At 31.4% G+C, this 26553-nt stretch overlaps 2 protein-coding genes across 2 annotated transcripts in view; one reads left to right on the top strand and one right to left on the bottom strand.

Moving 5' to 3' along the window:
* The window catches only part of LOC126747887 (cadherin-87A), a 100568-nt gene that overhangs the window by 32748 nt on the left and 41267 nt on the right, over positions 1–26553 (top strand). Inside the window, 7 exon segments of the mRNA XM_050456800.1 lie at positions 17513–17721; positions 17773–17904; positions 18268–18528; positions 23806–23998; positions 24052–24362; positions 24417–24636; positions 24841–25127. Of these exon segments, the coding sequence (XP_050312757.1) occupies positions 17513–17721; positions 17773–17904; positions 18268–18528; positions 23806–23998; positions 24052–24362; positions 24417–24636; positions 24841–25127 (1613 nt within the window).
* LOC126747904 (uncharacterized) lies at positions 7438–11115 on the bottom strand. Its single transcript, XM_050456877.1, has 4 exons — positions 10935–11115; positions 10769–10831; positions 8035–8254; positions 7438–7718 (listed from the first exon to the last, which is right to left on the bottom strand). The coding sequence occupies exons 1-4, from the start codon at positions 10974–10976 to the stop codon at positions 7447–7449; spliced, it is 597 nt and encodes a 198-aa protein (XP_050312834.1). The 5' UTR covers positions 10977–11115; the 3' UTR covers positions 7438–7446.

Consider the following 26553-nt stretch of genomic DNA (forward strand, 5'->3'; position numbering starts at 1 on the left):
TTTGGGTTCTCTGGCCTATAACTCGCGTCCTAGTGCTCCGATTTTTATAATTTTTCCTTTAGATTAATTTAGGGAGTTTCGTTATTATCTCTGTGAAATTTTACTTAAATCCCTGCAATAATTAATTTTTTATTGTCATTTTTGTAGGTGATACCTTAATAAGGCAAACGAGAACGCAAAACAAGAAAAATTGTTTTGGGTTCTCTGGCCTATAACTTACGTTCTAGTGCTCCGATTTTTATGATTTTTGCTTTAGATTAATTTAGAGAGTTTCGTTAATATCCCTGTGAAATTTCACTTAAATCCCTTTAATAATTAATTTTTTATTCAATTTTTTGTCCTAATAAAGCAAACTTGGAAAAATTGTTTTGGGTTCTCTGGCCTATAACTTGCGTTCTATTGCTCCGATTTTTATGATTTTTGCTTTAGATTAATTTAGGGAATTTCGTTATAATCCATGTAAAATTTTATTTAAATCCCTGCAACAAATAATTTTTTATTGTAATTTTTGTAGGTGATGCCTTAATAAAGCAAACGAGAACGCAAAACAAGAAAAATTGTTTTGGGTTCTCTGGCCTATAACTCGCGTTTTAGTGCTCCGATTTTTATGATTTTTGCTTTAGATTAATTTCGGGACTTTCCTTATTATCTCTGTAAAATTTGATTTAAATCCCTGCAATAATTAATTTTTTATTGTCAATTTTGTAGGTGATGCCTTAATAAAGCAAAACAAGAAAAGTTGTTTTGGGTTCTCTGGCCTATAACTTGCGTTGTAATGCTCCGATTTTCATGATTTTTGCTTCAGAAAATAACTTGACTTGTCCAGAAAACTTCAATAAGTTCTTTGACTAAATGGAAAATTCTTGAAATGACTGACTATTGAACTGCAAGGCCTAAAATAACGTGAAGTATTGCTGACTCAACTGCTTAGAAGAAAGGATTTCTTTTACATGAAAAAGTAGGAGAATTGAACATCCTGGAAAACTTTGAAAACGGTTTTTAAATGCCTGGAAAATTGCTCGATTTGTAGAGAAAAATTTAATAAATTCATCGACTTAATAGAATATGTTTAAATGTTTGACTATTGAACTACAGAGGCTGACTATTGAATGTGAAATATTGCTGACTTAATGGCCTGGAACAAATTATTTCAATTACTTGGAAAATAGGGGAACTAAATATTCTGGAAAACTCTTTGAAAAATTTGGTAATTAATTATTAAGTAATATCCCAATAAAACAAAGATAATTTTTTTTAGGTTCTCTGACCAATAACTTGAGTTCTAAAACTCCGATTTCAATGATTTTTACTTTAAATTAATTCAGGGACTTCTCTTAACATCTCTATGAAATTTCATTCAAATCCCTCTAAGAATTAATTTTTTATTTAAATTTTTGTAGGTGACATCCCAATAAATTAAAACTGAATAAATTGTTTTGGGTTCTCTGGCCTATAAATCTTGTTCTATTGCTCTGAATTGTATGGTTTCTACTTTAAATTAATTTCGGCACTTTCCTTAGTATGTCCGTAAAATTTTATTTTAATCCATGCAATATTTAATTTTTAATTTAAATTTTAGTAAGTGAGGTCCCAATAAACCAAAACTGGAAAAATATTTTTGGGTTCTCTGGGCTATAACTCGCGTTTCACTACTCAGATTTTTATAGTTTTTACTTTAAATTAGTTCAGGGATTTTTCCTAATATTTCCCTTAAATTTCATTTAAATACCTGCACTTATTAATTTTTTATTTTAATTTTCGTAAGTAATGTTTCAAAAAAGCAAAACTAAAAAATTGTTTTCAGTTCTCTAGCCTATAACTCGCGTTTTAAGACCACGATTTCTATGGCTTTTACTTTAAAATGATTCTCCGATTTTTCTCAATACCTCTATAAAGTTTTATTAGAATTGCTGCAAAAATTAATTTTTTATTAAAATGTTTGTAGGTGACATCCCAATAAAGCAAAACTGAAATAATTTTTTTAGGTTCTCTAATCTATAACTCGCGTTCTAATGCTCCGATTTGTATGGTTTTTACTCTAAATTAATTCTGGGACTTTTTTCAAAATGTGTGTAAAATTTTATTCAAATCCCTGTACTGGTTAATTTTTTATTCAAATTTTAGTAAATGACGTCCCAATAAACCAAAAGCAAAAAAAATGATTTTGGGTTCTCTGGCCTATAACTCGCGTTCCAATACTCCGATTTCTTTAGTTTTTGCTTTTAATTAGTTCTGGCGTTTTTCTTAATATCCTCATCAAATTTCATTCAAATTCCTGCACTAATTAATTTTGCATTCAAATTTTTACTGAAAAATTGTTTCGGGTGCTCTGGCCTATATAACTTGCGTTCTAATGCTCCAATTTACACGATTTATACTTTAAATTATTTCAGGGATCTTTCTTAACACCTCTGTGAAGTTTCATTCAAATCTCTAAAATAATTAATTTTTTATGCCAATTCGTGTAAGTAGTATTCCAATAAAGCAAAACTAAAAAATTGTTTTAGGTTCTGCGGCCTATAACTCGCGTTTTAATACTCCGATTTCTATGGGTTTTACTTTAAATTAATTCTGAGATGTTCCTTAATATCTCTGTGAAGTTTCATTAAAATCCTTGCAAAAATTAATTTTTTATTCAAATTTTTGTAGGCGACTGGAAAAATTGTTTTGGATTTCCTGGCCAATAACTCGCGCTCTAATGCTCCGATTTCCATAATTTTTACTTTATATTAATTCTGGGACAATTCTTAACATCTCTGTAAAATTTGACTTAAATTTCTTTTTTTATTTTTATTTGCCGATATTGCTGCTTAATCACTTACATACCAACCGCTTTCAATTAAGCCAAAAAGTGCAAGGATCTCTAAGAAATACCAGTATACTACCACTATAAAAATGGGTTAAATCATTCTGTTCTTCTCTCTTTCTGAACAGGGGGTAGTGGCAGAGTACATCCTTGTCTGATTCCTTATCCAGGCTATACCAGGGAAGATTTGTTCTGTCTCTTTCTATCAGGCACGTATTTGTTGCAATTGAACATTAAATATCGCTCCTAATGTGCTTTCCTGTACGTAATCACAGTACTTTTAGTGTATTTTTCTCTGTTTCATTAATGATTAATGATTGTGTAATAAAAAAACCCCAGTTTGACTTTTCTCGCTTACCGGACTTCCCGATATTTCACTCTTCTTTACCGACCCTTTCTGAGGCGACAATAATTTGTCATTTCCTGCCATAAAAATAAAACAACGAAACCTCTTTCTTCGGTAAGTTAATCCACTTGATGCACGACTAAAATAAAAACGAAAACCAGGGTTTATGATAGAGAGAGAACGTTCGGCGAAACGTAATCATAAATTACTTATAAATCTTAATATCAGCGGCAGGATAACCGCCGCTTATAGCCGGACCATAAATCAAATCCGTAAATACAAAAACCGTATGTTGTAAACTTGTTCTCTCAAGCACCATTTTTATACCAGAGGGGTTAAAATATGAGCTTTAAGGGCTTTATAACATCAGCATAAGGGAAATATGGCGGGTCTGAAGCGCACAACAAATAAAGAAGGATTTATCGTTTGCACAGTGTGCGACGAGATAGAACGAAGACGTTTTCGGACAGACAGACTCCCAAAAAAGAAAAAAGCCATTTGCGTAATGAATTATAGATTTTTCCATAGTGGATTAAAATGACGAGAAAAATTACATTTAGGGTGTACATTAGGGTTTATGAAGGCCCCAATGAGAGCCATTAACATAATTAAATCACCAGTTTTCCCTTTCTGCTTGATATTAGTATAAAATAAGGAGAAAGGAGTATTTATCTCCTTACTACATTTAAAAGTCCCGCCAATATACAGAGTGGCCTCCTAGCGGCGTGAGTTAGAACCCCGCTAAAATGCCACGGTTGCCCCGAGATGGCGCTGTTGATGCCGAGATGCCTTGTAGTGACTGTACTGAAAGTATTGTGATTAAGTAGACGAAAAAAATTTGGGAGGGATATTTATTGTTTAATTGCGACAAATACATGCCTTTACGAAGTACCTTTAAAATTATTGCACTACAACAATGATGATAAACAGAAAGAGACAGAACAAATCTTCCCTGGTACAGCCTGAGGAATCAGACAAGGACGTACTCTACCACTACGCTTTGTTCAGAAAGAGAAAAGAACAGAATAATTCAACCAATTCTTGTAGCAGAGTTAGAGATCCTTGAACTTATTGACTTAATTTTTTCACAGTATTTTACATTAAGGATTGAGACATTTGCCTTTGCAATTAAAAATTGAGCTAATTCAAGGCGATTGGTATGCAAGTGATTAAAATTAAAAATTAATTATTAAAGGGGTGGGTGGGGGGCTAAGGGTGGTGTTATTAAAAAATAGAATGTTTTGCAAAAAATATTTGACCAATTAACCTGTTTTTCATTAACACCACCCACCCCAAACAGTTTTTCTAGTAAGAAATTCTTCTTCAAAAACAGTCCAAAAATTATTTTAATCAAACTTTGAAAATTCATAAGAAATTTAAATCAAGAGCAATTTACTTGAAACTTCTTAGGAATATAAAGACATCTTATGCTAATCGATGCGGAAAGTTATAAGTTAATTGGTAAATTATTTTTCAAATTATAAATATTTTAGCAAACATACGTACAATACATACAATAAGAGTTCTGTTGGACTGTTTTTGATCAAAAATTCATTACTTAAAAAATGTTTGACCAATTAACTTATAACTTTTTTGCATCGATTAGCAATAGATGTCTTTATAACGACAAAAAGTTTCAATTAAATTGCTCTTGATTTGAATTTCTTATGAATTTTCAAAGTTAGATTAAAATAATTTTCGCACTGTTTTTGCAGAAGAATTTCTTACTAGAAAAATTGTTTGGGGTGGGTGGAGGGCTAAGGGTGGTGTTATTAAAAATTAGGTTAATTGGTCAAATATTTTTTGCAAAAAATCCTGTTTTTCAATAACACCACCCTTACCCCCCCACCCACCCCAAACACTTATCCCAGTGACAAATTATTCTGCAAAAAGTCTGAATTCTTTTTTAATCCAAATTTAAAAATTCATAAGAAATTCAAATCAAGGGCGATTTACTTGAAACTTTTTGCGATTATAAAGACATCTATTGCTAATCGACGCAAAAAGGTTATAAGTTAATTGGTCAATTATTTTTTAAGTAATGAATTTTTTATCAAAAACAGTCCAACAGAGCTCGTATTGTATGTTTGCTAAAAAATTTATAATTTAAAAAATAATTGACCAATTAACTTGTAACCTTCTCATATCGATTAGCAATAGATATCTTAACAATTATAGGAAGTTTCAAGTAAATTGGTCTTGATTTGAATTTCTTATGAATTTTTAAAGTTGGATTTAAAAAAAATTTGGACTGTTTTTGCAGAAGAATTTCTTACTGGTAAGTTGTTTGGGTGGATGGGGGGAGTAAGGGTGGTGTAATGAAAAACTGGATTTTTTGCAAAAAATATTTGACCAATTATCCTATTTTTTATTAACACCACCCTTAACCCCCCACCCACCCCAAACAGCTTACCAGTGAGAAATTCTTCTGCAAAAACAGTCTAATTTTTTTTTAAATCCAACTTTAAAAATTGATAAGAAATTCAAATCAAGAGCAATTTACTTGAAACTTCTCACAATTATTAAGATATCTATTGCTAATCGATGTGAGAAGATTATAAGTTAATTGGTCAATTATTTTTTAAGTGATAAATTTTTTACCAAAAACAGTCCAACAGAAGTCATGTGGCAACCTCAAGTTATTTATAGATCTGTGTTTTTGCTAAAATATTTAAAATTTGAAATCCAAGTGACCAATTTACTTATAACCTTTTCGCGTCGATGAGCAATAAATGTCTTTATAATTTCAAAAAGTTTCAAGTAAATTGCTCTTGATTTAAATTTCTTATGAATTTTCAAAGTTGGATTAAAATAATTTTCACTGTTTTTGCAGAAGAATTTCTTACTAGAAAAACTGCTTGGGGTGGGTGGGGGGCTAAGGGTGGTGTTAATGAAAAATTAGTTAATTGGTCAAATATTTTTTACAAAAAATCCCTTTTTTTCATTAACACCACCCTTACCCCCCCACCCACCCCAAACACTTATCCCAGTGAGAAATTCTTCTGCAAAAACAGTCAATTTTTTTTTTAAATCCAACTTTAAAAATTCATATGAAATTCAAATCAAGAGCAATTTACTTGAAACTTCTTATAATTATTAAGATATCTATTGCTAATCGATGTGAGAAGATTATAAGTTAATTGGTCAATTATTTTTTAAGTGATAAATATTTTACCAAAAACAGTCCAACAGAACTCATGTGGCAACCTCAAGTTTTTTATGGATCAGTGATTTTGCTGAAAAATTTATAATTTAAAAACCAAGTGACCAAATGACATATTACCTTTTTGCATCGATAATCAACAGATGTCTTTATAATCACAAAAAGTTTCAAGTAAATTGCTCTTGATTTAAATTTCTTATGAATTTTCAAAGTTGGATTAAAATAAATTTCCGACTGTTTTTGCAGAAGAATTTTTTACTAGAAAAACTGTTTGGGGTGGGTGGGGGCTAAGGGTGGTGTTATTGAAAAATAGGTTAATTGGTCAAATATTTTTTTGCAAAACATTCTATTTTTCATTAACATCACCCTTAACCCCCCACCCACCCCAAACACTTATCCCAGTGAAAAATTGTTCTGCAAAAAGTCTGAATTTTTTTTTAATCCAACTTTAAAAATTCATAGGAAATTCAAATCAAGAGCAATTTACTTGAAACTTCTTATAATTATTAAGATATCTACTACTAATCGACATAAAAAGGTTATAAGTTAATTGGTCAATTATTTTTCAAATTATAAATTTTTTAGCAAACATACATACAAAACGAGCTCTATCGGACTGTTTTTGATAAAAAATTCATTACTTAAAAAACAATTGACCAATTAACTTATAAACTTTTTGCGTCGATTAGCAATAGATGTCTTCATAACCACAAAAAGTTTCAAGTAAATTGCCCTTGATTTAAATTTCTTATGAATTTTTAAAGTCGAATTAAGCTAGTCAGTTCTACTGCACACTCCCCCTTCCCTCAATTTTTTTTTACAAAAGAAACTTACTCGGCATTAAAAAAAAACTCGTTAAAAACCCTTTTAGCCTCTGACAAAAGCAGGTAAAACTCCCTGGACGTCTAATATATTTTATTCGGAGCTTAACTAGTTCCCGAAACTTCGTAAAAGTTTCTAAAATCGAAGTGGAAAAAGGTGTATCAACTGTCGAAGTGTATGAAAACTTTATAATTCAATTTTCTTGTTATATGAATAACATAAAGGAAATCAGTCAGTAGCAGAATCCCTTTGTGAGTCTCTCGCTTGCTCTTATAGGCTTGGGTGAATCAAACAAGGACAAACAAGTCTTCAATTACTACTATTATCATCATCATTAAAAACACCAAAATAAACAATAACACCGACAAACACAATAAACAGAAGGATAAACGTTATCCAGGACGTGACCCTTAGGCACCATTGGGTCTTTGTTTCCACCCAGATTCTTCTTGGGGTCTTTGGGGTCATAAATGGAGGTTCTGGATCAAAGTTCGATGGAGCCGATGTATGTAATGCCAAGGAATTCATCGGTATGTCCTTCGTTGGTTGCTCAATTTGTTGTAACTTCGGGTTAATTAAGTCTAAAAGTGATTATTAAAGAAGTTGGCTTTAGTGCAAGCACCTTCTGCCTTATAGAGACTCCTCTGTTCATATCTTTTGCATCAGGTTTCAAAAAACTGACCAGACCGATTCTTTTGAAACTTACAGGCATGAAAGGCCTGCAGGACCACCTGATCTGAAAGCAGGATTTTTGAGATTTACGCTTCAGAAGTGGTTTTTTCGTATGTTTGAATGTTCACGTTAAAAGTGAGTGGGATGGAGCTTGAAGAACAGTAGGAGTCATAGGAGAACGTGCTACTTCGATTTTTTGAGGCAAATATAAGGGAGAAGTCTTACCTTCGAACTTCTTTGCTTCACAAATGTCCGGGGTCTTTTCACCGGGTTTATGTAAGAACACGTAGACGTTGTCACTTTCTTGAAGATTTACGTAAATGACCTCCGGTTTGGGGTTTTTCATGTTCGATGCTTGGGAGGTCCGGTGCTCCTCAATGATCTTTATTACGTCACTTTTGAGCGAGTCGGTCAGTCCTAATAGTTGATCCACTTGTAACTTAACCTTAAATGAATAAAATTCAATGACCAGAACAGTTTACTTCAAGGGTCTAAAAACCGTGAATTTTGGCCTATTTTTTCCCAATTTAAGTCTAAGTGAGTTAAAGGATGATGGAACTTACAAATACCAAAATCTAGACGAAATTAGGAATTGCGTATAGGCTGAAAAACATACACTTCATTTAAAAAATGCTGATAGTTCTATCAGCATTTTTTAAATGAACTATATACTTTCAGGACGTTTTATACTCTATTTCAAAGGCTAGCAACGCGTTTTTTAAGCGTCAAATCTGAATCGAACCATATGTCCAAGATGTCTATATCAAAACGTTTGTTTGTACTCTGTTTATTCGTGGGTATCAGTGGATACTTTTGGGTATAACTTGGGAACCACTGGGCATATTTTCATAATTTTTTCACACCAACTTTAAGAAATTACTGAGGAGGAATTTGAGGTTAGAAACGTTGTTCTAGATCCAATCATTTTGGAAGCAAGAGCTCTTTTGATTGGGGCATATCAAGTTTTTTTTTTTTTGTTTGAGACGACTATGCATTAGTGGACATTTTTAGGTATAACTTGAGAACCACTGGGCATATTTTCATAATTTTTCCACAAAAATATTAAGAAATTCCTGAGGATGGATTTGATGGTTAAAACGTCGTTCAACATTAAAAATTGCGGAAGTTACAAGACTTTTAGTTGGGGCATCACTTTTTTGTCAATTTTCATGGTACATGTTCACTATTCTTGAGAATATTTCGAGAAATAATTGGAAATGGCTCAAAAAGATTATTGTACAATAAAGTCTGCTTCTTTTCCAATAATTCCATACCAAAACGTTCTTTGTACCTCGAAAACTTTCTGAGTTATAGTCAATTTTGTCATATATTGCTTGAAACTTATATTGGAACATCAAGATTTTTATGCATCAGTGGGCATTTTTAGGTATAACTTAGGAACCACTAGGAAGATTTTTATAATTTTTTCACACCAATTTTAGGAAAATCCTGAGGATGGATTTGAGGGTAAAAACGTTATTCTAGACTAAAAATTGTCAAAGTTACAAGACTTTTGGTTGGAGCATCACTTTTTTTTCAATTTTCATAGTAAATGTTCACTATTCTTTAGAATATTTCAAGAAATAATTGGAAGTGGCTCAAAAGGGTTATTGTATAATAAAGTCTGCTTCTTTTTCAATAATTCCATACCAAAAAGTTTTTTGTACCTAGAAAACTTCCTGAGTTAGAGTCAATTTTGTCTTATATTGTTTGAAACTTTAATTTTTTTGTGTATCAGTGGACACTTTTGGGTATAACTTGGGAACCACTGGGAATATTTTCATAATTTTTTCACACAAATATTATAAAAATCCTGAGGATGGATTTGAGGGTAAAAACGTCGTTCTAGATTAAAAACTTTGAGAGCAAGGCCACTTTTAGTTGAGGCATATTCTTCCGCCAATTGGGTTTAGTTTTAGGTTAATATATTTGAACTAAAGCCTCATCAATTAAATCTGTAGCAATTTTGAAATTACTCCAAGGGTCTAAAAACCGTGGATTTTGGCCTATTTTTTCCCAATTTAAGTCTAAGTGAGTTAAAGGATGATGGAACTTAGAAACACTAAAACCTAGACGAAAATAATTGCGTATAGGGCGAAAACGATGTTCACCTACGACCAGAGGTGGTTTACATATACTTCATTTAAAAAATGCTGATAGTTCTATCAGCAATTTTTAAATGAACTATATACACTCAGGACGTTTTATACTTCATTTCAAAGGCTAGCAACGTATATTTTTTCGCCAATTGCCAATTAAATCTGTGGCCATTTTTGAAATTACTTATTGAAAAGGTATAATATATCTGTGTATTATTATTAGTATATAGATAATACAAAAACACCTTCCAATGATTTAATTTGCATGAAAATCAGTGCAAAATTAGGGGAGTTATGGTAAAAACACTTTGTCCTTGGAATTTTTTTTTTAATTTCCTCCTAAATTAAAAACTATTAGATTTTTCAAAATTTTTATAGATATATTTTTTGTTTGGAATTAAACGCACAATAATACGCGCTATATTTCATGAAAATAGGTGAAAAAATAAGGAAATTATAGCAGATTTTGTTTTTGGCCACCATTGACTTTTGCAAAAATTCCTCTCATTCAAAAACCTTTTTATATCTCAAAAACTAGTCAATTGTTTTTTAAAAAATTTTGATGTTTCTTCAAGAGGACCCTTGAGCGCACACTGCTAACTAGTTTTTATAAATTTTCTAATAAGAGTTTCATTGAAAAATTCAGTGAAACTTTAAGGTCCCCAATAGAGCATTTTTTTCAAAAAAAGTCGTTTTACTCCTAAAATATTGAATTTACAAAAATTTTCGTAAATATATTTTTTATTTGGAATTAAAAATCCTTTCCTACGATCTAATTTTCATGAAAATCGATGCCAATTTAGAGCAGTTACAAAGGTTAATAAATATAAAACCCGAAACAAATTTAATTTAAAAATTACCTGTGCTTTCATGGGGTTTATCCGATACTTTATATCGTTCACAATTACGCAATAGTCGTTTTCCTAAAATAAAAAAATGATTTATTCCATGTATGTATGCACGAGTAGCAGCCAATTAAATAAACATTTAATTGCCGATTAATTATATTTTAATTGTATAGGTTACCTGCTCGTCCTCGCTAATTTGTTTTATATTTATATTTTCCATATTTAATTGGTTTAAGCTTACACCAGTGAAATTTCGGTTCAAATGTCGTTAAATTTAATTTTATTATTAGGCGCGATGTACTGGATAGGGACTTGATACGTTAATTTGTTCGGTGCATTTAAATTCGCTTATTATTATTACCACCGTTGTTATTTTAATATTTATTTATAAATCTGCGGCATTTGTTGTTCATGCATGAATAATTAAATAGGTATTATTTATAGGGTTATTTATGATACACGTAATTGTTTAGCACAGTTCCGTGCAGATCTGTAGCCATGTTAGATAAGGGGTTTTTCCGGATTTTCTCCCACTGTATGGGAAATTGATTAAATTTTCTTTTCTCCATGTCTTGTCCTTGTCACTCCCAATAACTTTTGTTAGAAGCATTTTTCTTTTTTGTTTATGGTTTTTCCGTAAAAAAATTAAATGCTCTCACTTTAGGGTCTTATAAAAATTAAAAGTTTTTATTTTTTTCTAGGCCTTCTATGGGAAATATGAAGTTTTTTCATAAGACTTTTTTTATTGTCTCTTCAAGCTTAATGTGCAAGAAAAAATTCTTTTAATTCGGACGACTTTTTAAAATTTCACAATTTTCCAGCGAATTTTGCTAAAAAAATTTCAAAATTTTCCATGAGAAAATGTTTATAATTTCGGTTTTTATTTTTTTTCTGGAAAACTAGTGATGGAAGAGAAAAATCATTCAAATAAAAGTTGTTTGGAATCCTAATGCGCATCAGATGCAATAGAAAAATATTTTTTATGTCCAGCAGTTTTCTAGAAAATTGAGAAAAACCTTTAAAAAGTTTTTCCTCATTATCTCGAAAACTATTGTGAATATTGAAGATTTTCTTTCAGCATTAGATTCCTGATCAAAAATACAATAAATCATGTAGAATCACTTTTAGCCATTAATCGAAAAATAAAGGAGTTATGGAAGATTTTTTTAAATTTTAAAAATTTTTGGGTCAAATATTGAAAAAAAAATATTTTGAAAAAATTAATTTTTTTTTCGTAAATGGATAAACCGTCCAAAAGACATTAAAAAAGTCTTATGAAACTTTTTTGAAAAATGTACAAAACAAAAGTTATACGCAATTTTTCCGAGAAGTCTTCCTCAAAAAAATCCTAAGGGGCACCCATGCGAAAATGTTCATAATTTCAGTTTTTATTTTTTTTCTTGAAAACTATTAATTGGAGCAAAAAAATGTTAAAATAAAAGTTGTTTGAAATCTTAATGCGCATCAGATGCAATAGAAAAATAATTTTTATGTCCAAGATTTTTCCAGAAAATTGAGAAAAACCTTTAAAAAGTTTTTCCTTATTTTCCCGAAAACTATTGTGAATAATAAAGATTTTCTTTCAGCATCAGATTCCTGATCAAAAATACAATAAATCATGTAGAATCACTTTTAGCCATAAATTGAAAAATAAAGAAGTTATTGGAGATTTTTTAAAATTTTAAAAAATTTTGGGTAAAATATCGAAAAAAAAAATTTTTTTGAAAAAATTATTTTTTTTTCGTAAATGGATAAACCATCCAAAAGACATTAAAAAAGTCTAATAAAACTTTTTTGAAAAACGTACCAAACAAAAGTTATACGCAAATTTCCCGAAAAGTTTTCCTCAAAAAATCCTAAGGGGTACCCTTGCGAAAATGTTCATAATTTCGGTTTTTATTTTTTTTCTTAAAAACTATTAATTGGAGCAGAAAAATGTTAAAATAAAAGTTGTTTGGAATCTTAATGCGCATCAGATGCAATAGAAAAATAATTTTTATGTCCAAAATTTTTCCAGAAAATTGAGAAAAACCTTTAAAAAGTTTTTCCTCATTATCTCGAAAACTATTGTGAATATTGAAGATTTTCTTTCAGCATCAGATTCCTGATCAAAAATACAATAAATCATGTAGAATCACTTTTAGCCATAAATTGAAAAATAAAGAAGTTATTGGAGATTTTTTAAAATTTTAAAAATTTTTGGGTCCAATATTAAAAAAAAAAAATTTTTTTTAAATTATTTTTTTTTCGTAAAAGGATAAACCGTCCAAAATACATTAAAAAAGTCTTATAAAACTTTTTCGAAAAACGTACCAAACAAAAGTTATACGCAATTTTCCCAAGAAGTCTTCCTCAAAAAAATCCTAAGGAGCACCCATGCGAAAATGTTCATAATTTCAGTTTTTATTTTTTTTTCGGAAAACTATTAAGCGTAGAAAAAAAACTTTATAATAAAAGTTGTTTGGAATATAAATGCGCATCAGATGCAATAAAAAAATAATTTTTATGTCCAGCAGTTTTCCAGAAAATTGAGAAAAACCTTAAAACAGTTTTTCCATATTTTCCTAAAAACTCTTGGAAATATAGAAAATTTTCTTTTAGCATTGGACTCCCGATCAAAAACAGAACAAATAATATAGAATAACTTTTAGCCGTAAACCGAAAAATAAAGGAGTTATTAAATATTTTTCAAAAAATCAATAAATCTTTGGGTGAGTGGTCACAAACCAGCACATTGGACCGACCTACTCAAAAAGCTCAATAATTCCAAAATTATTGATTGCACTGCTTTGAACTGTTAGTAACATTTTTAAAGCATACTTTTCTAAATCAAATGCTGTTTGTTTCATGAAAATATCTTAATTACTTTTTAAGATATTGGACCTTGAAATGGGTGGTCACCTTGAAGATCAAACCTGCACAATGGACACACCTGCCCATAAAGCTCAGTTATTCCAAAATTATTGATTGCACTGCTTTGAACTATTAGTAACATTTTTAAAGCATACTTTGCTAAATCAAATGCTGTTTCTTTCATGAAAATACTCCAATTACTTTTTAAGATATCGGATCTTGAAGTGGGTGGTCACCTTGAAGTTGAAACCTGCACATTGGACACACCTGCCCAAAAATCACACTTAGACCTCAGTCAAATTTTTTTTTGATGATCTAAGCAAGGCATTTGATTGCGTTAACTATTAGAAGGTGAAGCTTTAAAGGAGCAACACCAGATAAGTCTTTTGTGATCTTACGAAAGCTTTCGACTATGTCGATATTGCTGTTGCACAAGTTTGTTGGTTTTCCAATAAGAAACGGGCATTTTAAAACCTCTTAAGGGCATTTTCCTTACATCTAGACCCTTAAAGAAGAACTATAAAATTCATAAAAGCTAATTATAACGACTCCCTGTGCGGTGCTTGGAAATTGCCTTCATTAACACAAATTTGCTCTTTAAACTTGATTGCGGAGGTATTTAACAGGAACTTTGAGGAGGAACGTTAGGAATAAAAATGACTCACTTACTTTTTATTAGATTTTTACATTGGCCAGATATAGGAGCAATATCTGTTACAGGATCTCAAACTTAAGGGATTTCGTCCTCAGTTTTTCGTTAAGTCAACTGTGTCACTTAGTAGCTCAGACTCGTTGAAGATGGTACTCTATTAACTGGCATAACTCCTCTAATTTTTAACCGATTTTCATAAAAGTTAGATCAAAGGAAAGGATTTTTAATTTCAAACAAAAAATATATTTACGAGAATTTTTATAAATCTAATAGTTTCCAAGTTAGGAAAAAATTAAGAAAAAAATTTCAAGAACAAAGTTTTTTTGTCATAATTCCCTTAGTTTTTCACCGATTTTGATGAAACTTAGATTGTAACAAAGTATTTTTAATTCCTAATAAAAAGTGTTATTATAAAAATTTTCATAAATCCAATAGTTTCCAAGATAAGAGAAAATTAAGGAAAATTTCCCTGGGGCAAACTATTTTCGCTATAACTCCCTTAATTTTCCACCGATTTTCATGAAAATTGGATCATAAGAAGGTATTTTTATATAGAATATAGCATTGCAATAAGTTCGGCAAAATAAATACGTTCCATTAATTTTTGAGGTTAATGTAAAGCCACGTGGTCACTGACGTGCTCGGCAAACGTTTGACACAAAGGAGAATTAGGACAAGTTTTATTGCCTAAGCCGTAACTTCTCTAATTCTTAACCGATTTTCATGAAAGTTGGATCGTGGAAAAGATTTTTAATTCTTAACAAAAAATGTATCTATAAAAATCTTTATAAATTGAATTATTTTCAAGTTAGGAAAAAATTAAGAAAAAAATTTCAAGACTGAAGTTTTTTTGTCATAATTCCCTTAATTTTCCGCCGATTTTTATAAAAATTAGACTGTAAGAAAGGATTTTTAATTTTAAACAAAAAATGTCTTTATAAAAATTTTCACGTGTCCAACGGTTTTTAAGTTAGGAGAAAATTAAGAAAAATTTCCAAGGAGAAAGTGTTTTCGCCATAATTTCCTTAATTCTTCACCGATTTTCATGAAAATTAAATTATAAGAAAGGATTTTTAATTCCAAATAAAAATTAATACTATAAGAATTTTGATAAATCTAATAGTTTCGAAGCTAGGAGGCAGTTAAGAAAAAAAATCCAAGGATAAAGTGTTATTACCATAACTCCCTTAATTTCCCACCGATTTTTATAAAAAATTGAACCATAAGAAGGTATTTATATATAGAATATAGCATTATAATAAATTCAGCAAAATGAATACGGTCTATTAAGTTTTGAGGTTAATTTAGAGCCACGTGGTCACTTACTTGCTCGGCAAACATTTGACGTAAGGGAACATTAAGACAAATTTAACCGGAACGAAGTGTTTTGGTCATAACTCCTCTAATTTTTAACCGATTTTTATGATATTTAGATAATTGGAAAGGATTTTTAATTTCAAATAAAAAATATACCTACAAAAATTTTCATAAATTCAATCATTTCTAAGATACGAGAAAATTAAGACAAATTTCCCGAGTGCAAAGTATTTTTGCTATAATTCCTTTAATTTCCTACCGATTTTTACAAAAATTAAATCATAGGAAAGAATATTTAATTTCAAATAAAAAATGTATCTACAAGAAATTTCAAAAATCTAATAGTTTCCAAGTTAGGCGAAAATTAAGAAAAAATTGCCAAGGACAAAGTGTTTTCACCATAACTCCTCTAATTTCCCATCGATTTTCATGAAAATTGAACCGTAAGAAGGTATTTTTATATAGAATATAGCACTGCAATAAGTTCATTAAAATAAATACGGTTTATTAATTTTTGAGGTTATTGTAGAGCCACGTGGTCACTCACATGCTCGGCAAACGTTTGACGTAAGGGAACATTAAGACAAATTTTACCGGGACAAAGTGTTTTAGCCATAACTCCTGTAATTTTTAACCAATTTTTATGAAATTTAGATCATTGGAAAGGATTTATAATTTCAAATAAAAAATGTATCTACAAAAATTTTCATAAATCTAATAATTTCTAAGATACAAGAAAATTAAGAAAAATTTCCCGGAGGCAAAGTATTTTTGCTATAATTCCTTTAATTTTTTACCGATTTTTACAAAAATTAAATCGTAGGAAAGGATATTTAATTTCAAATAAAAAATGTATCTACAAGAAATTTCATAAATCTAATAGTTTTCAAGTTAGGCAAAAATTAAGAAAAAATTGCCAGGGATAAAGTGTTTTCACCATAACTCCTCTAATTTCCCACCGATTTTCATGAAAATTGAACTATAAGAACGTATTTTTATATAGAATATAGCACTGCAATAAGTTCATCAAAATAAATACGGTTTATTAATTTTTGAGGTTATTGTAGAGCCACGTGGTCACTCACATGCTTGGCAAACGTTTGACGTAAGGGAACATTAAGACAAATTTTACCGGGACAAAGTGTTTTAGCCATAACTCCTGTAATTTTTAACCGATTTTCATGAAATTTAGATTATAAGAAAGGATTTTTAATTTTAAACAAAAAATGTATCTATACAAATTTTCATGAGTCCAACGGTTTTCAAGTTAGGAGAGAATTAATAAAAAATACCAGGGACAAAGTGTTTTTTGCCATAATTTCCTTAATTCTCCACCAATTTTCATGAAAATTAGATCACAAAAAAGGATTTTTAATTTGCCACAAATGTAGCCAAAAAAAATTTCAATAATCCACAATGCCTCTAACGATACTCGACAAACATTTGACATAATTCACTTAATGCATCTCTACACCTAGCGATAAGCTCAGCAAAGTAAATGCGTTCTATTAATTTTTTGGTTCAATATGGTCACTCTTACATGCTCGACAAACATTCGACAAGTACATCCCAGCATCCAATGCATAGATGAAAAATGCTCGTACAAATGTATAGCGTAGTAGAGGATTAAATAGGACTAAAATTAGTGGTTTTAGAGGACGAAGCATCAACGAATGAACCAGTTAAATTGACTTGGGTGCCTGGAAAAATCAATTAAATTACTGCATTAATTACTGTCTGGAAAATAACCTTAATTGCCTAAACCAGCTGAAAAAACCAACTGCCTGTAAGAAACAAGGAATTTTCTTATATGAACTGATGGGCACCACCTAACAGTAACAAAGTTGACGAACATCGACTTTGTTGACTTAAGAAGCAAACCAGAGACTGTAAATTGACCCACACAGACTTAACAAATTGAATATTTCTTTCAGAATGTTCTGCCAACCTGCCCCCGACCTTCTCGATGGACATGAACAACATCGCGATCTCCGAAAGTACCCCGGTGGGCACCGAAATCTACAAACTGGAAGGAATCGACCCCGAGGGCAGTTCTTTGAGGTACGACCTGCAAGGCACCGATGTCCTCAGTGTCGACCATCAAACTGGTGCAGTTAAAGTCGTTAAACCCTTGGACTATGAGGTTTGCTGACATGTTTTATAGTCGATCGATGTCTGAATTAATTCTTTTAAGGCCAACTCCACCCTTCACCTGACCATCAGCTTAGAAGACGAGGTTAAAGGGGCAGTGAAGAACAACGTAGTGACCGAGGACATCAACGTCATCATTTTGGACGAGAATGATTTTGCACCGGAGTTTGAAAACGTGAGTAGATGATGCACTAGGAACCAAAGAACGATTGTACGTCTTTATCAAGTGATTCTAAAGGTGTACAATGCATCAATTCCCTGCCACTAACTGACCTTCTGATCTTGATTGAGTCATGAAGGTCTGACAGGATTTTGAATTATTGGGGGGAGTTGAGAGGGTCCTTTCAGAGGTCATATACATAAACATCACTTGACATAAGGACACAACCTTCCTAAAAGTGGCTCTAAGGCCTCCTGGGATGGTCGCACTAAGGCATCTATACGGACTTCTCGAAGGCTTTTGATAGGGTTGACTATCTTTGTCACGATGCCGATTTTCTTGATGAATCGATATTTCATAATAATTAATTTCTTTAAGGTTCCCTACGAGATCACCGTAGACGAAGACGCCCCGATCGGTGCCTCGTTACTGACAAATTTGTCTGTGATAGACAAGGATACCGTGGGGGAAAACCTGGAATTGAAATGTTTGAATGCACCGGATTCGGGGGAGGCTTGTGACGTTTTTAAGGTTATAGAAGTGAGTTCGAGTGTGAATTCTTTTAAAGGGGCCCTAGTGCTCGACAGGAGGTTGAACTACACTGAGAGGAGTCGATATTCGTTTTCTTTGGCTGCTACGGTAAGTGTCTATTTACGGTAATTATTGTTTGTGTGTCAGTGGTTTTATTGGAAAATTAGTGAACGTTAACGTCTTAAAATAAAAAAATACGTAATTTTTTAAGGTAGATCAGTCATAGGTTGCCCTATATCCATTCTCTGTTTTTTTTTTCTAATAAGTTAATTGGTCAATTATTTTTTGCAAAAAACTATTTTTTATTAATTCAGTTCAAAAATTATTATTATAATCCAACTTTAAAAATTCATAAGAAGTTCAAATCAAGGGAAATTTACTTGAAACTTCTTGTAATTATAAAGACATCTTTTGTTAATCGATATAATAAGGTTATAAGTTAATTGGACAATTATTTTTCAAGTGATAATTTTTTTACCAAAAACAGTCCAACAAAACTCGTATTGCAACATCATGGTCCTTATGAATCAGTGTTTTTTTTTCTAAAAAAAATTATAAATTAAAAAATAATAGACCAATTAACTTAAAACCTTCTCGCGTCGATTAGCAATAGATGTCTTTATAACCACAAGAAGATTCAAGTAAATTGCTCTTAATTTGAACTTCTTATGAATTTTTAAAGTCGAACAAAAATAATTTTCATGCTGTTTTTGCAGAATAATTCCTCACTGGTAAGCTGTGTGGGGTGGGTGGGGGGTTAAGGGTAGTGTTAATTAGAAACAGAATTTTTTGCAGAAAATATTTGACCAATTAACCTATTTTTCATTAACAACACCCTTAGCACCCCACCCACCCCAATTCGTTTTTTAGTCAGAAATTCCTCTGCAAAAACAGTCTGAAAATTATTTTAATCCAATTTTGAAAATTCATAAAAAATTCAAATCAAGAGCAATTTACTTGAAACTTTTTGTGATTATAAAGACATCTATTGCTAATCGATGTAAAAAGGTTAAAAGTTAGTTGGTCAATTGCTTTTCAAATTATAAATTTTGTAGCAAAAACACTTATGCATAAAAAACTTGAGGTTGCCACATGAGTTCTGTTGGACTGATTTTCGTAAAAAATTTATCACTTAAAAAATAATTGACCAATTAACTTATAACCTTCTCACATCGACTAGCAATAGATATCTTAACATTTGTAAGAAGTTTCAAGTAAATTGCTCCTGATTTGAATTTCTTATGAATTTATAAAGTTGTATTTTAAAAAAATTCGTACTGTTTTTGCAGAGGAATTTCTTACTAGAAAAATTGTTGGGGGTGGGTGGGGGGCTAAGGGTGGTTTTAATGAAAAATAGAATGTTTTGCAAAAAATATTTGACCAATTAACTTATCTTTTCATTAACAACACTCTTAGCCCCCCACCCACCCCAATTCGTTTTTTAGTCAGAAATTCCTCTGCAAATAGTCTGAAAATTATTTTAATCCAACTTTGAAAATTTATAAGAAATTCAAATCAAGAGGAATTTACTTGAAACTTTTTGTGATTATAAAGACGTCTATTGCTAATCGATGCAAAAGGGTTAAAAGTTAATTGGTGAATTGCTTTTCAAATTATAAATTTTTTAGCAAAAACACTGATGCATAAAAAACTTGAGGTTGCCACATGAGTTCTGTTGGACTGTTTTTGGTAAAAAAATTATCACTTAAAAAATAATTGACCAATTAACTCATAACCTTCTCACATCGACTAGCAATAGATATCTTAACAATTATAAGAAGTTTCAAGTAAATTGCTCTTGATTTAAATTTCTTGTGAATTTTTAAAGTTGGATTTAAAAAAAAATTCAGACTGTTTTTGCAGAGGAATTTCTAACTAGAAAAACTGTTGGGGGTGGGTAAAGGGCTAGGGGTGGTGTTAATAAAAAATAGAATGTTTTGCAAAAAATATTTGACCAATTAACTAATTTTTCATTAACAAAACCCTTAGCCCCCCACCCACCCCCCACAGTTTTTCTCGTAAGAAATTGTTCTGCAAAAACAGTCCGAAAATTATTTTAATCCAACTTTGAAAATTCATAGGAAGTTCAAATCAGGAGCAATTTACTTGAAACTTTTTATCATTATAAAGACATCTATTGCTAATCGATGCAAAAAGGTTAAAAGTTAATTGGTCAATTGCTTTTCAAATTATAAATTTTTTAGAAAAAACACTGATGCATAAAAACTTGAGGCTGCCACATGAGTTCTGTTGGACTTTTTTGATAAAAAAATTATCACTTAAAAAATAATTAACCAATTAACTTATAACCTTTTCACATTGATTAGCAATAGATATCTTAACAATTATAAGAAGTTTCAAGTAAATTGCTCTTGATTTGAATTTCTTATGAATTTTTAAATTTGGATTTAAAAAATTCGGACTGTTTTTGCACAGGAATTTCTTACTAGAAAAACTGTTTGGGGTGGGTGGGAGGCTAGGGGTGGTGTTATTAAAAAATTAAGTATTTTGCAAAAAATATTTGACCAATTAACTTATTTTTCATTAACAACACCTTTAGCCCCCCACTCACCCCAATTCGTTTTTTAGTCAGAAATTCCTCTGCAAAAACAGTCTGAAAATTATTTTAACCCAACTTTGAAACTTCATAGGAAGTTCAAATCAAGAGCAATTTACTTGAAACTTGTTGTGATTATATAGACATCTATTGCCAATCGATGCAAAAAGGTTAAAAGTTAATTGGTCAATTGCTTTTCAAATTATAAATTTTTTAGCAAAAACACTGATGCATAAAAAACTTGAGGTTGCCACATGAGTTCTGTTGGACTGTTTTTGGTAAAAAATTTATCACTTAAAAAATAATCGACCTATTAACTTATAACCTTCTCACATCGATTAGCAATAGATATCTTAACAATTATAAGAAGCTTCAAGTAAATTGCTCCTGATTTGAATTTCTTATGAATTTTTAAAGTTGAATTTAAGAAAATTCGTACTGTTTTTGCAGAGGAATTTCTTACTAGAAAAACTGTTTGGGGTGGGTGGGGGGCTAGGGGTGATGTTAATAAAAATAGAATATTTTGCAATAAATATTTGATCAATTAACTTATTTATCATTAACAACACCCTTAGCCCCCCACCCAGCCCAAATAGTTTTTCTAGTAAGAAATTGTTCTGCAAAAACAGTCCGAAAATGATTTTAATCCAAATTTAAAAATTCATAGGAAGTTCAAATCAAGAGCAATTTACTTGAAACTTTTTGCGATTATAAAGACATCTATTGCTAATCGATGCAAAAAGGTTAGAAGTTAATTGGTCAATTGTTTTTCAAATTATAATTTTTTTAGCAAAAACATTGATGCATAAAAAACTTGAAGTTGCCACATGAGTTCTGTTGGACTGTTTTTGGTAAAAAATTTATCACTTAAAAAATAATTGACCAGTTAACTTGTAACCTTCTCACATCGATTAGCAATAGATATCTCAACAATTATAAGAAGTTTCAAGTAAATTGCTCCTGATTTGAATTTCTTATGAATTTTTAAAGTTGAATTTAAAGAATTCGGACTGTTTTTGCACAGGAATTTCTTACTAGAAAAACTGTTTGGGGTGGGTGGGAGGCTAGGGGTGGTGTTAATAAAAATAGAATATTTTGCAAAAAATATTTGACCAATTAACTTATTTTTCATTAACACAACCCTTAGCCCCCCACCTATCCCAATTCATTTTTTAGTTAGAAATTCCTCTGCAAAAACAGTCTGAAAATTATTTTAATCCAACTTTGAAAATTCATGGAAAGGTCAAATCAAGAGCAATTTACTTGAAACTTGTTGTGATTATATAGACATCTATTGCTAATCGATGCAAAAGGGTTAAAAGTTAATTGGTCAATTGTTTTTAAAATTGTAATTTTTTTAGCAAAACACTGATGCATAAAAAACTTGAGGTTACCACATGAGTTCTGTTGGACTGTTTTTGGTAAAAAATTTATCACTTAAAAAATAATTGACCAATTGACTTATTACCTTCTCACATCGATTAGCAATAGATATCTTAACAATTATAAGAAGTCTCAAGTCAATTGCTCTTGATTTGAATTTTTTATGAATTTTTAAAGTTGGATATTAAAAAAATTCGGATTGTTTTTGCAGAGGAATTTCTTACTAGAAAAACTCTTGGGGGTGGGTGGGGGGCTAGGGATGCTGTCAATGATAAAGGGAATGTTTTGCAAAAATGATTTAACTAATTAACCTATTTTTTTATTAACACCATCCTTAACCCCCCACCCACCCCAAACAGTTTTTCTAGTAAGAAATTCCTATGCAAAAACAGTCTGAATCTTTTTTAAATCCAACTTTAAAAATTCATAAGAAATTCAAATCAAGAGCAATTGACTTAAAACTTTTTGCAATTATAAACAAATCTATTGCTAATCGATGTGATAAAGTTATAAGTTAATTGATCAGTTATTTTTTTTGTAATAAATTTTTTACCAAAAACAGTCCAATATTGCATCAAGTTTTTTATGCAGTAGCGTCTTTACTAAAAAAATCATAACTTGAAAAATAATTGACCAATTAACTTGCAACTTTCTTGCGTCGATTAGCAATAGATCTGTTTAAAATTACAAAAAGTTTCAAGTAAATTGTTCTTGATTTAAATTTCTTATGAATTTTTAAAGTTGGACTAAAATAATTTTCGGGCTGTTTTCTGTAAAAAAATTATAACTTAGAAACTAATATATCAATTAACTTGCAACCTTTTTACATCGATTAGCAATAGGTCTCTTAATCTTCACAACAAGTTCCAAGTAAACTGCTCTTGATTTCAATTTTTTATAAAGGTTCAAAATAATTTTTTGCAAAAAATTTCTTACTGGGAAAAGTGTTTGGGGTGGGCGGGGGGCTTCGGGCAATGTCAACAAAAAAAAACAGATCTTTGGCAAAAAATAATTAACCAATTAACTTATAACGTTCGCATCAAAATAAAGACACTGTCAAGGCAAACACTGTTATACACATAATTTAACTATAAGTAGACAGACTTTATTTCGTCAGAACTAGTGTATTTAACGCAGTTCTACCAACCACCTCATCATCTTTAGCCCTATACTGACTTATTGAACCAGCATTACCACTCTATGGACAAAAACCACTATTTCCAGAAGATCTGGATAGTAGTAGAACTAAATCACCCCCTCTCTTCTTTTTTCCATATTTCCTTCCAGGTTATGAGTCCCTCAGGGATTAGGTCATATTAATTGACTTCTTCCAGACAATTAAACCAAGCAATTTAAGAGGTCGACATAACCCCACTTCAACTATCTAGATGTACAAAAATCATTTTTTCTTAGGTCATAGTTAAACAACCCCTAAATATTTACAGGACGGCACCCTATCGAGCACAGCTGACGTCACAATAAATGTCCGAGACGTCCAGGACACCCCCCCGAGGTTCCTCAACAATCTGACCGCAGAACTACCCGAGGACACCCCTTTGAACTCGTTGGTATTCACCGCAACGGCTGAGGACGGAGACAGGGGGAACCCCAGGGGCATTATGTACGAATTAATCCATAGTAAGTCGATGCGTTAATAAAGTAACGAATATTTGAGGAATTTTAATTTGTAGGTCCAATGGAGTATTTTCAAATAGACCCGGTGACCGGCGAGGTGTACATCGTTCGACCGCTGGATCGGGAGGCGATCAAAGATCCCGAGGGAATTTTGAGGTTCGAGGTGCGGGCACACGAAATGGTCAACGGGGTAAGAGGAAACGACCCGTTGACGGTCAGCACTGCCCCCGCTGTAGTGAGAATCCTGGACGTCAACGATGAACCCCCAAAGTTTGATAAACGGGAGTATTTCGTCGAAATTCCCGAGAATATTCCTGAGGGAGCGGCTTTATCTAACTTGGACATGACTGTTGCTGATCCAGACGAGGTTCGTAGCTAATTTACTCAATAATTTATTAATCATAGGAGGATTTTTAATTAGGGGAATAATTCGGCGTTCTCCTTGGACCTCAACGACATCTCTGGAGCGTTTTCCATTGAACCCAAGTCAGCCCTCGGGTCAACCCCGGTGACCATCAGGGTGGCCCATAATAATTTGGACTATGAGGACCCCAACCAGAGAAAATTCATCATTTTAGCTGTTGCCAAAGAGTTATATACTAAGCAGCAATTGTCCTCAACTGCAACCATTACGATCACTGGTAAGTATGAGTGAGTTGATTGGGGCACGATAACTCGGCACTCAATTGCTCGATTCAGTTGAAACTTTTAGGACTATTAGTCTTTGAGGGTATAAAGGTCTGATAGGAGTTTGAAGCTGATTGCTATACAGGGAGGGTTTTTAGAGCAATTACTGTATAATTAATATTCACTTAAGGTGTTAAGCTTTCCCAATGTTTTTACAGTGCTGGATGTAAACGATAATGCTCCAACTTTTGACCAAGACAGCTACTCAGCTACTGTTTCTGAAGTGGCCTCTCCAGGTACCCCAGTGGTAACCATCGTAGCAAAGGACAGAGATAGCGGGAAGTTTGGAGAAAACGGCCTCATCTACAAACTAACTGGAAGTGGTGCCGAACGGTTCGAGGTTAATAATCGTACTGGAACGGTGACGGTTGCGCAGTGTGTTAACTTGGGAGTGGAGCCTTGCCTGGATTTCGAGAGTAAACCCGAGTACCATCTGCAATTTGTTGTGAGTATATGAAAGTGGATCTGTGAGTAATCGTTAACTGGGTTGACAAACACTCACGGGTTGTGAGGAAGATAGAAATTATTTTGAGGAAAGTTTTTTTCTGTAAGGAGTCATCCGTGCAACTGGGTGTGGAGGGTGTCACGTAACTGGTTTAGCAATCGCTCTGTCGTCTTTACTACTGTATATGAGGAAGATGGAAATTGTTTTCTGCAAAAAACTTTTTTTTTTATTAACGCTACCCTTGACCCCCCACCCACCCTACATAATTTACCAGTAAGAAAATTCTATTAAAGATCATTGTTTTCCTAAATAATACGCATGCGTAACAGCTGGTCATTAATACCCAATTTAATAACACAGTTTGTTTATTTAAATTTTATATAATTATATTTATGTATATTAATAAATATTTAATATAAAACAGTGATTTTTCAAAAGAGTTTCTCACTGGTAAGTTGTGTGGGGTGGGTGGGGGGGCAAGGGTGGTTTTAATTAAAAAAAAGGATTTTTGCAAAAACTATTTAAATTCAAATTCAAAAATTCATAATAAAATTCAAATTAAGAGCAATTTACTTGAAACTTATTGTGATGATGAAGATATCTATTGCTAATCGGTAGAATAAGGTTATAAGTTAATTGGTCAATTGTTTTTAGTAAAACATCCTGTTTTTCGTTCAGGTTATAGAAAATTAAGAACAATTTGTTTATTTTTTATAATAAACTACCCTTGCCCCCCCACCCACCCTACACAACTTACCAGTAAGAAACTGCTTTGAAAAATCATTTTTTTCCAAGATAATACGCATGCGTAACATCCGGTTTCGTCGTTAATATTCAATCTAATAACACAGTTTGTTTATTTAAATTTTATAAAATTATATATATGTATATTAATAAATATTTAATACAAAAACAGTGATTTTTCAAAAGAATTTCTCACTGGTAAGTTGTGTGGGGTGGGTGGGGGGCTAAGGGTGGTTTTAATTAAAAAAAAGATTTTTGCAAAAACTATTTTAATCCAATTTCAAAAATTCATAAAAAATCTAAATTAAGGGCAATTAACTTGAAACTTATTGTGATGATGAAGATATCTATTGCTAATCGGTAGAATAAGGTTATAAGTTAATTGGTCAATTATTTTTAACAAAACATCCTGTTTTTCATTCAGGTTATAGAAAATTAACAACAATTTGTTTATTTTTTATAATACACTACCCTTGCCCCCCCACCCACCCCACACAACTTACCAGTGAGAAATTCTTTTGAAAAATCACTGTTTTTGTATTAAATATTTATTATTATACATATATATAATTATATAAAATTTAAATAAACAAATTGTGTTATTAGATTGAATATTAATGACGAAACCAGCTCTTATTTATGCGTATTTTTTTAGAAAACGATGTTTTTTTAAAGAACTTTC

The sequence above is a fragment of the Anthonomus grandis genome, chromosome 20, assembly GCF_022605725.1.
Source record: "Anthonomus grandis grandis chromosome 20, icAntGran1.3, whole genome shotgun sequence".
Classification (NCBI taxonomy): domain Eukaryota; kingdom Metazoa; phylum Arthropoda; class Insecta; order Coleoptera; family Curculionidae; genus Anthonomus; species Anthonomus grandis.

Bases quoted from the DNA above. Each gene is read 5' to 3' on its own strand.
- LOC126747904 (XM_050456877.1), bottom strand. From the start codon at position 10,976: ATGGAAAATATAAATATAAAACAAATTAGCGAGGACGAGCAG. The intron at 10,832-10,934 runs GTAACCTATACA...TTTTTATTTTAG, and splicing joins AAATTAGCGAGGACGAGCAG to GAAAACGACTATTGCGTAAT. The intron at 8,255-10,768 runs GTAATTTTTAAA...TATTCATTTAAG, and splicing joins TAAACCCCATGAAAGCACAG to GTTAAGTTACAAGTGGATCA.